The sequence below is a fragment of the Malaclemys terrapin genome, chromosome 7 (genome assembly GCF_027887155.1).
Source record: "Malaclemys terrapin pileata isolate rMalTer1 chromosome 7, rMalTer1.hap1, whole genome shotgun sequence".
NCBI classification, from domain to species: Eukaryota; Metazoa; Chordata; order Testudines; family Emydidae; genus Malaclemys; species Malaclemys terrapin.
Window position 1 is genome coordinate 49576278 of NC_071511.1, and position 10856 is coordinate 49587133.

At 53.6% G+C, this 10856-nt stretch overlaps 1 protein-coding gene across 1 annotated transcript; it reads left to right on the plus strand.

Annotated features, from left to right (window-relative positions):
- The first annotated feature begins 572 nt into the window (after positions 1 to 572).
- On the plus strand, positions 573 to 9192 carry LSMEM2 (leucine rich single-pass membrane protein 2). Its single transcript, XM_054033835.1, has 4 exons — positions 573 to 670; positions 6306 to 6446; positions 7199 to 7420; positions 7855 to 9192. Exons 1-4 carry the CDS (start codon positions 649 to 651, stop codon positions 7986 to 7988), a joined length of 519 nt encoding a protein of 172 aa, XP_053889810.1. The 5' UTR covers positions 573 to 648; the 3' UTR covers positions 7989 to 9192.
- Positions 9193 to 10856: the final 1664 nt, after the last annotated feature.

Sequence of the window (10856 nt, forward strand, 5' to 3'; positions counted from 1 at the left end):
CAGTTTCCCCACCTGGATCATCAGCCTGGAAGGGCCTTCCTGGGTTGGCAAGACCAGTCCCTAGTTGCACAGGCCACACCGCCATAGCAGCCCCTCCAGTTCCAGCCTCAGATTAGTTAGGGGGGGTGGCCCCTGCCCCTGCTCCTATTGGGGGTTGGGGATGTTCCAGAAGGCTCGAGCCCTTCTCATTCCCAGCCATGAAGTGGATACGTGTCTCATGGGATTAACTATTTCCTAGCCAGCCATAGCTCTGAAGGAGGGTCTGAGACAAGTCATGGGCTGGGGCCCCTTTTTCCCCTACCTACTCAGCTTTTGGGCCCTCCCTACCCTCTCCAGCTCTGGCTCAGCCTGCATTGCTCCCCAGGCTGGCTGCCTCCCATTCCCCTGGCTGCCCCCAGCTGTGGCGGCATCCTAGGCATTCCCTTAATATAGCCCATCGCACCCCCGCCCCAATTCATTCCCCCTCTATTTATAGCTGCTTGGTGGGCTCCTCTCAGGCCTATTTTAAGCCCGAGCAGCTGGTGCTCTCAGCACCAGCGCCGGCTTCCCGGGCAGCTCCCAAGGGACCCGGAGCCCTCCTCTGGCGGCTCCCACGGCACGGCCACTGGCAGAGGCACAACGGCTGCAGCGGTTGCTGGCCCCGCAGCGATGCCCAGGGAGGCTGGAGAAGGTATGGGGGAAGGGTAGTCGTCAGGGGCACTGTGCCCGTCAGTGTGTGGGAAGGGGGTGGGATGGAGGGCATGGGAGCCATTCCCCTGCTCCTGTGCCAGCCTCGAGCTGCCTCCCTCAGTGTTCATCCTGCCAGGCACAGCCGTGGGATTACAAGGGGAAAGTGAGGCCACCCTGGCCTAGCCCTGGGAGGGCAGCGACCCCAGGCAAGATCAGAATGGAGGAAGTAGCTGCCAGCACAGGCCAGAGAGGGGGCCCCAGCATGATCCCAGCCCAGGAGAGGCCAGGCTTAAAGGTGGCGCCCCCAGCTCAGGCCCAAGATGGGGCAGGCAGCTGCAGGTGGGTCCAAGGCCAGGCTGACCCCAGCGAGGCTGCTGGCAGCACAGGCCGGCATGCAGGGATAACTGCACTGTCACTCCTGCCAGCCTATCAGGGTGTTAACACCCCATTAACCCCCTGGTTTCCCATCCCCACGTCCTATGGGGCTGGCTCAGTGCCTGCTCTGCACTTCGCTAACCCCAGGCTGGGCACTGCCCCTCCCTGACAGTTGGGCACAAGACCGGGGTGCCATCAGCTCAGGCTTAGGGCAGCAGAGAACGCGCAACAGGGAGACGCTGGGAGAACTGGGAGTACCTTGAACATGAGCGCCAGCTTAACCTGCTTGCAGGAGACCTTCATGAGCTATGGCATCTCTGTTTTAAAGTACCAACCCCCCAACCCTCACTTAGCTTGGCTGACACATGATAAGATTGAGCCATGGCTCTCCAGTACTAAAGACCCAAGCTTACGCTTGGGGGGCCTGTATCGGTTCATAGTCTCTGCTGATTGGACCAGAGACAGACCCATACCACACAGGGCAGTAGGACACACGTGCTGTGTTAAGGTTGATGATCCTTAAAGCCCCAGCTCCTGGAGTCATGGGAACACATGAAAATGTGAGCACCTTTTTTTAAAAGTACGTTTCTAGCCATTATGGTTGCAAAGACAAGCTTGAAAATGTGACACCCCCCCCCGCAAGGTGTCTGAAGGCTCCAAAGTGAGAAGACAAAGGAAAAGACCCCAAAATAGCGTTTTTAAAAAATCTCATGATTTTTAAAACACTCTCATGATTTTGCTGGAGCCTGCCATGGTTGTTGGGGCTGGCCAGATGGCTGAGTCCCTCACTGGCGCTGGGTTGGTTAAACAGCTCGAAACACTGGGCTTGCTTCTAGCTGGCTGGGTCCCATTGAAGCAGAAAACTAAACCCTACAGGAAGGGGACCCTGTGGCACGTAGGCTGGAGCAACCGTTGGCTTTGTGGTGTGGGCAGCAGAACAACGCAAGGGTCTCATCAGTAACTAGTACAGATGCCTGGCTGGTGAGGCTTGTGCACATGCTCAGAGTCCATCCAATCCCAAGATCTGGGCTCGGGACAGAATTTCCCCCCAGGTCAGCTTGGCAGTGTGACGGTTATGTTAAGGTGACAGGGCTAATAGGCTCCAGTGTCTGTTGCCGGTGGATACATTTCACATGGGCCAGGTGTCTCCTCCCTCTCACGCAGCTCCAGGAGCCTGGCAGGGATGACTGCTGCTAAACAGCCTGAGCCTGAAACGGGCGCATCAGACCTGGGTGACGGTGGGCAATTTTTGGACCTGTGGGAATCCAAAGCTGTGCACAAAAGCTGTCTGTGGGGGTGGGGCCTTGGTAACAGGCTCTGGCAAGGTTGTGACTGGTTCATCAGCTCATGTTACAAACTGCAGCCTCACAACTGGCCCTACCTGGTGTCCTTGATCAGAGAGGCCAAGGGTTGAACAGGTCCCAGAGGACATGTCTGGGGCATTGGCAGAGAGACACGCTGCTGGTATCTGGTCTGTGAGCAAAGCAATGCTCGCTAGTCTGGCACTGCTAGTCAGCATCGTCCATCGCTGCTGCATTGTCAGCCATCAGAGTCTTTGCCCATCATGTCTGAGCAGCACCACCACCATGTGCATTAACGTGTCTGTGAGGCAGGGGGGATTCCCCCCCCATTATACAGCTGGGGAAACTGAGGCATAGAGCAGCACTACAACCTTCCCAAGGTCAAGCAGTGAGTCTGTGGAATAGATGGGGGTTTCAACACCCTTCCCCTGCCCCCATTTCCAGATGTGCATTAACCATTCTTGTACTTTGTATCAGTGCTGATAAGGGCTGGATCACACTAGTGAGCCAGCCTGGAAAGGCGCCAGCCTGCCCTCTCTCCCCCAGCCATCTAGTGCCAATTTAAAAAAGGGCCAACCATTTCCTGGGATGACGTAAGGTGGACCCCCTTATGAGCAACAAGGGTAACCAGAACTGACCCTGAGAATTTGTGGGGGCTGAGGAAAAGGGTTTGGGGAGAGCATGAGGAGGACTCAATGGGGCTCTCTGGGTGGGTGGGGGCAATGAACTGCTTCCTCTTAGCAATGATTTGTCCCATTTTGCAGAAGGTTTTGCTTGTCAAATGGCAGGTGGCAGTTAGGCTCCAATGTCCAGACCAAATGGATTTTGCATGGACACAGCTAAGGACAGGCACCGTTTTAGGCGAGTGGGGCATTAGCATGATTAAGCCAGGTGGCATTAACAAGTCAGCTGTGTATTTATGGCCGCGTGGTAGTATAACATCAGTGTGCAATGCTCATTTAGGGCATGGCTCATACCAGCCTCTGAGTCCTGCCATGGGCTGGCCGGGAATGACACATCCGCTGCATCCTGTGGGATAAATCCAGCTAAGTGCACAGGGGTGTGACCGGCTGTAACACGCTATAGCGATGCCTGCTTGGCATAGCTTGGACGTGACTCCGGGTTGCCTGCACCAAGCAGTGGGACTGTGTGGACCAGTCCATCTGCAGCTCCCCCAGAGACTCTACACAAGAAGGGGTTCTGCATGGGCAGAAGCTGCCAGATGAGACCTGGAGGAACCAGAGGGAAAGTGTTGTGAGCAGGGCTGGTGCAAGGATATTTTGCGCCCTAGGCGAAACTTCCACCTTATGCCCCCCGTAACATTGGTTCATTGAGGGCAAATCCCAACGAGCCTTTATAGACTCCAGGGGCCAGCTGTGCCCAGGGGCTGCTCCCAAACCAGGTTCCCCGCTCCCTGCACCCTGAACTTCCCTGGAGGGTGCACAGCCCCCCCATGAGCCCTCCCCACCCCACCACGCGGCCCCTGCCCCGAATCCACTCACTGGCTTTGCCGGGCTTGGGCTGCTGCAGCAGCTTGGCAGGGAGGAGCTGCCTTCTGGGGGCTCCTGCAACAGATGCATGTGGGCAGAGGCCCCCGCACGCCCCCCCGGCTCTCCCCTCGCCGTGCTCAGGCTCTGCGGCTCCCAGGAGTGTGAGCCGCCGCCCCTCCCCTTCCTGGAGCTGACTCAGGTGGTGGCTCACATGCCCAGGAGCCGCAGAGCCCGAGCATGGCGAGGGGGGAGCTGGGGAGCGCACGGGGCCTCTGCCCGCATGCATCTGCTACAGCCTGCAGGAGCCCCCTGAGGGGGGCCAGGCCACAGCCTGGGCAGGAGGGGCGGGGGCATGGCTGCTCCCTGCTAGCGGCGCCACCGCCTTTGCAGGGCTCCTGCCCCCCTGCGCCGCACCGGCTCCTCCATGGCTGGGGCTCACTGCCCCCGCAAGCCGATGCTCTGGCTCTCCGGTGCCTCTGGAAGGCGACTTCTCCCTGCTGAGCCAGGGCACCGCTTTTTGGCACCCCAAGGGCCATCCTTAGGATTTATAGGACCCTATGCAGTATTATTAAACTGGTGCCCCTACGCCTGATGGCAGCCTGAGCTTGCAGCCCGGCGGGGGCAGAGGGACAAGGCAGAAAGAATAACAAAACGCCTGGCCTGCCTCACTGTGGCCGAGAGTCTCAGTTCTCCGCAGAGACCCCTGTACCCTCTCCCTCACGCAGAATGGACATGCAGAAGGTACCTAATTAAAAGCACTAAACTTGGAAATAAAAAATGTCAGTCACAGATTTTTTGATATGCCCTGAAGTTTGTCAGACGTTTATTTGCAAAAACTTTGTAGTAAGGGCGAGTCAGCTGAATACAACATTAAATATGGAATACATGATGCAGCTCTTCTCTGTTTTACATTTACTTAATCAGTATTTCTAAGCTGATTTTATATTTTAAATGTACTCTTAAGCCTTCATAAAGTAATCATTCCAGATTTCTACATATTTAACTCACTGAAACTGACATTATTTTAAATGAATCAGTCACAGAAGTTTAGTGTGTTCATAACAATGTTCATTGCTTTTAGAAAAAGGGAACACTAATTTACTGTGTGTGATCTCCATAACTATACACATGTTTATGAAATTTCACCAACTTTAAAAAATATGTTTCCAAAGATTTTAGGCAGAACAAAGGATTTTATATCTTATTAAGGTACTGATTTTGCTTAAAACTAGTTCATCAGATAGTCAGAAGTAAAGAAAGGGAAACTCTGTCCAGCTATCTGGAAGCAAAGGGTTGTTGCTTCCTTCAGTGGAGGGGGGGAGGAAGAGAGGGTGAAGGGAGAAATGGATGGACAGAAAGGACAGGAAGACTTTGGAAGTAAGTTTTTTTTACCATAATAATTAAAATGTGTATTTTAGATAAGGGTGGTCTTTTGAAGAATTTATTTAAAAAAACATGTTTGAAGATCCAAGCATTTAAGGCTAAAGATGATTATGCATCTAAAAATCTATGCAAGGATTTTTTAGAGATGTGATTTTATAATCTTCACCAACTCACTAATGAAATATTTTTAAAGCAAATTTTAAACTAAGGTCCTGTAGGTAGACTGACATGTTCTGAGTAAATTACAGTCATGCACAACTGTTTTTGTCAGTACATTCAGAAACTGACAGTAGATATCTGGGCATTGGCAAATGCCTGTTAAATGTCTTCATTACCCCTTGAATGGCTCTTTAACAGTTTCAGTGCTGTGCTAATAAGGTAGGTCTGGCAGGCTGGAGACTGTTTCTCTTTTAACTACTAGATCCCCTTCCCAGGAAAAAGAACAGGAGTACTTGTGGCACCTTACAGACTAACAAATTTATTAGAGCATAAGCTTTCGTGGCCTACAGCCCACTTCTTCGGATGCAGTAGCCCACAAAAGCTTATGCTCTAATAAATTTGTTAGTCTCTAAGGTGCCACAAGTACTCCTGCTCTTCTTTTTGCGGATACAGACTAACACGGCTGCTACTCTGAAACGTTCCCAGGAAGACTCAGAGCCTGCAGGAAGGGTCAGAACAGGGATAGGAAAACCAGTAGGGTGGACACTAAGACCCAGTGGTGCCCCAAATTTTCAGGTGCTTTACCCAGCTGCCTATGCCTGAGGATGGCCCCGGGCGCCCCCAACCACTTGCCGCCCTAGGCCACTGCCTAGCTCGCCCAATGGTTGCACCGGCCCTGGCTGTGAAGTCAGGCTAACAGGTACCCCCATAAGTTCTGGGGAGAGGTGGTGAGAGCCCCATAACTTGGCCATTTAACCTGGACAGGACACTGCAGGGAATAGAATGTAGGGAACAATCCTGCCTCCTGCACTGCCATGGCTAGCTATGTTCCACTGAAACAAACCAGAGTCAGAGTGAAACTGACCAGGCTGAGGGCCAGGGGCCAAGCCAGCAGACCTCACAGCTCCTCCTCCTCCTCCTCTGACAGACACTGCGGTGAAGTCAGACACCTCCTCCCCCAGGGAGCCCATCGACCTCAATGGCAACGACCTGGCAGAGATCAACCTGCACTCGGTGGAGTCCATCAGCGACCTGTACTGGGTGTCTGGTGGCCACAAGGCTGCGGAGGGTGAGGACTATTCCCCCCAGGGGCTGCCTGTGCTGCAGGCCAGCTGGGCTGGGGCAGCAGGGACTGAACCTCTGGTGTCTGGATCTCTCTGCCCTGAGCGAAAGGGTCCAGGTCGGCTAGCCAGGGCCATAGCAGGCTCATCAGCTGCTGTATGGCCCAGCCACCACTAGAGGGCGGCAGCAGGGCACTACACAGACCACAGCATCACGGTCACTTTAGGAGCATGGTGATGGCTGAGGTGGGGGCGAGTCTGGGGCTGAAACAAAGAGGCTCTCAGCACTGGGGGGCAGGGGAGAGATTGGCTCTGAGGCTTGTGGTTGTTGGGGGGTGTCAGCCTGGGTAATTAATGCCAAGTCTCCCCCCCCCCCCCAGTGATAGGGCAAGTACGGGATAGCCCTGGGGTGGCGGAGAAGGAAAGGAGCTGTCACGGGGTGCGGGTTTGCCCAGATCAGGCTGGTTCCTCCCTCAGGACACCTGCCGCCCGACTGGTTCTGTTGCCAGCCTGGGATTGCTTAGGCAGGGGTCGAGCAGCGCTATGCCCTTATGGGCACAGGCCTGGGAGTGGCACTGGGACAGCCCGCACTGGCATGGCCCTGCAGTAGGTCCATTGCATGGCATGGGCCTGGCACTGCAGCAGGGAAGCTCATCACCCGCCCTCATGCAGATGCTTCTCAGTAGGGCTGCTGGGCAGTAAGGGGGCAGCGGGAGCATTAGGGGCTGGTGTCTCACTCTTTTCTAACCTCTCCCTCCAGGGAACAGCCCGTCTCAGTCTACCACCCCACAGACCCCTCAGGCCCACTCCACCAAGCGCCGTGTGGCTGGATCAGCCCTCCTGCCGACATTGCGAGCCGTCCGCACCACCCCCATCTGCCCCTGCTTCCACCCTGCCTGCTGCCGCACAGCCCTCTTCGGCCTCCTCGGGGCCCTGGTGCTGGCCAGCCTTGCCCTCGCCACGCTGGCTGTGTACCTGAGTGGTATGTGGGACCATTTCCTTCAGCACTCACCACACTGACCCCACCCCACTGGGCTGGGGGCACCTGCTGGGCAAATGGGACCTGGCAGGGGTGGCCCATGTAGAATCAGAGCACTTGGGTGGGGATCCTCCTGGGTTCAAGGGCAGACTCCCTGAGCATCACCCCATTTTCTAGCTGAGCTCCCAGGCTGTCCACAAGGGGGCACTGCGGCACAACAGAGGGGGCTCTTGGCCTCAGTTGGCGCTCAGAGCTGAAGCAGTAGTAGGTGCTACTGGGTGGGCCTGCCCCCTCGTGGCTTGGTTTGGCTAGAGCCGGTCCCTCTACTGCAGGTTATGAGTTCTAAGCCCATGGTGACCATGGCCATAGGCAAGAAGGACCAGGATGGGGTTGGGGGCCAGGAGCACCATCCACAGGGTTTCCTCTCTCCCCTGCAGTGCTGCAGAGCGAGTCGCTGCGGGTCCTGTCCCAGTGGCTAGAGGCCCAGGAGGAGTCTGTGCGGCAGATGAGGGCCACAAGCCTGCAGCTATGGAAGCGGTTGAATATCAGTGAGGCCGGGGACCAGATGTGAGTCACCCTGCCCAGCCTGCTGCTTTCTCTGATGGGGCACTGCCTCCTGCACCCCAGGACAAGGAGACAGCACCCCCTCTCTGCAGGGAACATGGACTGACCAGAGACCAGGCTCTCTGGGGCCAGGCCGAGCACTCCTGGCCTTGGGGGGCCTGTGCTGGAGTACTGGGGTCTGGTTCAGCAGCAAGCAGCTAGCAATAGACTAAGGGCAGGGAGTAGTGAGGAGAATCCCCATGCTTACTCCCCCCCCCCCACCAGCACCCTATTTATTATCCTCTCCAGTCACACCTTATTTATAACCCTTCCCCCTCTAACAGGAGCTTCCCCCCCACTATTTATCCTTTCTTAATCTGCTGGGAGAGCAATACCATGGTGCACAGACAATCCAGGAACTTTTTGGAAAGTGTAGGGGACAATTTCCTGGTGCAAGTGCTGGAGGAACCAAGTAGGGGCAGAGCTCTTCTAGACCTGCTGCTCACAGACCAGGAAGAATTAGTAAGGAAAGCAAAAGTGGATGGGGACCTAGGAGGCACTGACCATGAGATGGTCGAGTTCAGGATCCTGACACAAGGAAGAAGGGAGAGCAGCAGAATACAGACCCTAGACTTCAGAAAAGCAGACTTTGACTCCCTCAGGGAACTGATGGGTAGAAGCCCCTGGGAGAATAACATGAGGGGGAAAGGAGTCCAGAAAGCTGACTGTATTTTAAAGAATCCTTATTGAGGTTGCAGGAAAAAAACATCCCGATGCGTAGAAAGAATAGTAAATATGGCAGGCGACCAGCTTGGCTAAACAGTGAAATCCTTGCTGATCTTGAACGCAAAAAAGAAGCTTACAAGAAGTGGAAGATTGGACAAATGACCAGGGAGGAGTACAAAAATATTGCTCAGGCATGCAGGAGTAAAATCAGGAAGGCCAAATCACACTTGGAGTTGCAGCTAGCAAGAGATGTTAAGAGTAACAAGAAGGGTTTCTTCAGGTATGTTTGCAACAAGGAGAAAGTCAAGGAAAGTGTGGGCCCCTTACTGAATGAGGGAGGCAACCTAGTGACCGAGGATGTGGAAAAAGCTAATGTACTCACTGCTTTTTTTGCCTCTGTCTTCATGAACAAGGTCAGCTCCCAGATTGCTGAACTGGGCAGCACAGTATGGGGAGAAGGTGACCAGCCCTCTGTGGAGAAAGAAGTGGTTCGGGACTATTTAGAAAAACTGGACAAGCACAAGTCCATGGGGCCGGATGGGCTGCATCCGAGGGTGCTAAAGGAGTTGGCGGATGTGATTGCAGAGCCAGTGGCCGTTATCTTTGAAAACTCATGGCGATCAGGGGAGGTCCCGGATGACTGGAAAAAGGCTAATGTAGTGCCCATCTTTAAAAAAGGGAAGAAGGAGGATCCAGGGAACTACAGGCCAGTCAGTCTCACCTCAGTCCCTGGAAAAATCATGGAGCAAGTGATCCTAAGGAATCAATTCTGAAGCACTTAGAGGAGAGGAAAGTGATCAGGAACAGTCAGCATGGATTCACCAAGGGCAAGTCATGCCTGACTAACCTAATTGCCTTCTATGATGAGATAACTGGGTCTGTGGATGAGGGGAAAGCAGTGGATGTGTTATTCCTTGACTTTAGCAAAGCTTTTGATACGGTCTCCCACAGTATTCTTGCCAGCAAGTTAAAGAAGTATGGTCTGGATGAATGGACTGTAAGGTGGATAGAAAGCTGGCTAGATCGTCAGGCTCAACTGATCAATGGCTCCATGTCTAGTTGGCAGCCGGTTTCAAGCGGAGTGCCCCAAGGGTCGGTCCTAGGGCCGGTTTTGTTCAATATCTTCATTAATTATCTGGAGGATGGCGTGGACTGCACCCTCAGCAAGTTTGCAGATGACACTAAACTGGGAGGAGTGGTAGATACGCTGGAGGGTAGGGATAGGATACAGAGGGACCTAGACAAATTAGAGGATTGGGCCAAAAGAAACCTGATGAGGTTCACAAGGACAAGTGCAGAGTGCTGCACTTAGGACGGAAGAATCCCATTCACTGTTACAGACTAGGGACCGAGTGGCTAGGCAGCAGTTCTGCAGAAAAGGACCTAGGGGTTACCGTGGACGAGAAGCTGGATGTGAGTCAACAGTGTGCCCTCCAGTAAAGCATTTGATACTGTACTGCACGAGCAATTATTGGTTAAATTGGAAAAGATAGGGATCGATATGAAAATCCAGAGGTGGATAAGGAACTGGTTAATGGGGAGACTGCAGCGGGTCGTATTGAAGGGTGAACTGTCAGGTTGGAGGGAGGTCACCAGTGGAGTTCCTCAAGGTTCGGTTTTGGGACCCATTTTATTTAATCTATTTATTACTGACCTCGGAACCAATTGTAGGAGTGGGCTGATAAAGTTTGCGGATAACACAAAGCTGGGAGGTATTGCCAATTCGGAGGAGGATCGGGATATTCTGCAGGGAGACTTGGATGACCTTGTAAATTGGAGTAATAGTAATAGGATGAAATTTAATAGTGAAAAGTGTAAGGTGATGCATTTAGGGATGACGAACAACAATTTTAGTTACAAGCTAGGGACGCATGGGTTAGAAGTAACGGAGGAGTAGAAAGACCTCAGGGTCTTGGTAGACCGCAGGATGACTATGAGTCGACAATGTGACGTGGCGGTGAAAAAAGCCAATGTGGTCTTGGGATGCATTAGGCGAGGTATATCTAGTAGGGATAAGGAGGTGCTGCTTCCGTTGTACAAGGCACTGGTGAGACCACATTTGGAGTATTGTGTGCAGTTCTGGTCTCCCATGTTTAAAAAAGATGAACTCAAACTGGAACGGGTACAGAGAAGGGCCACTAGGATGATCAGAGGAATGGAAAACCTGTCA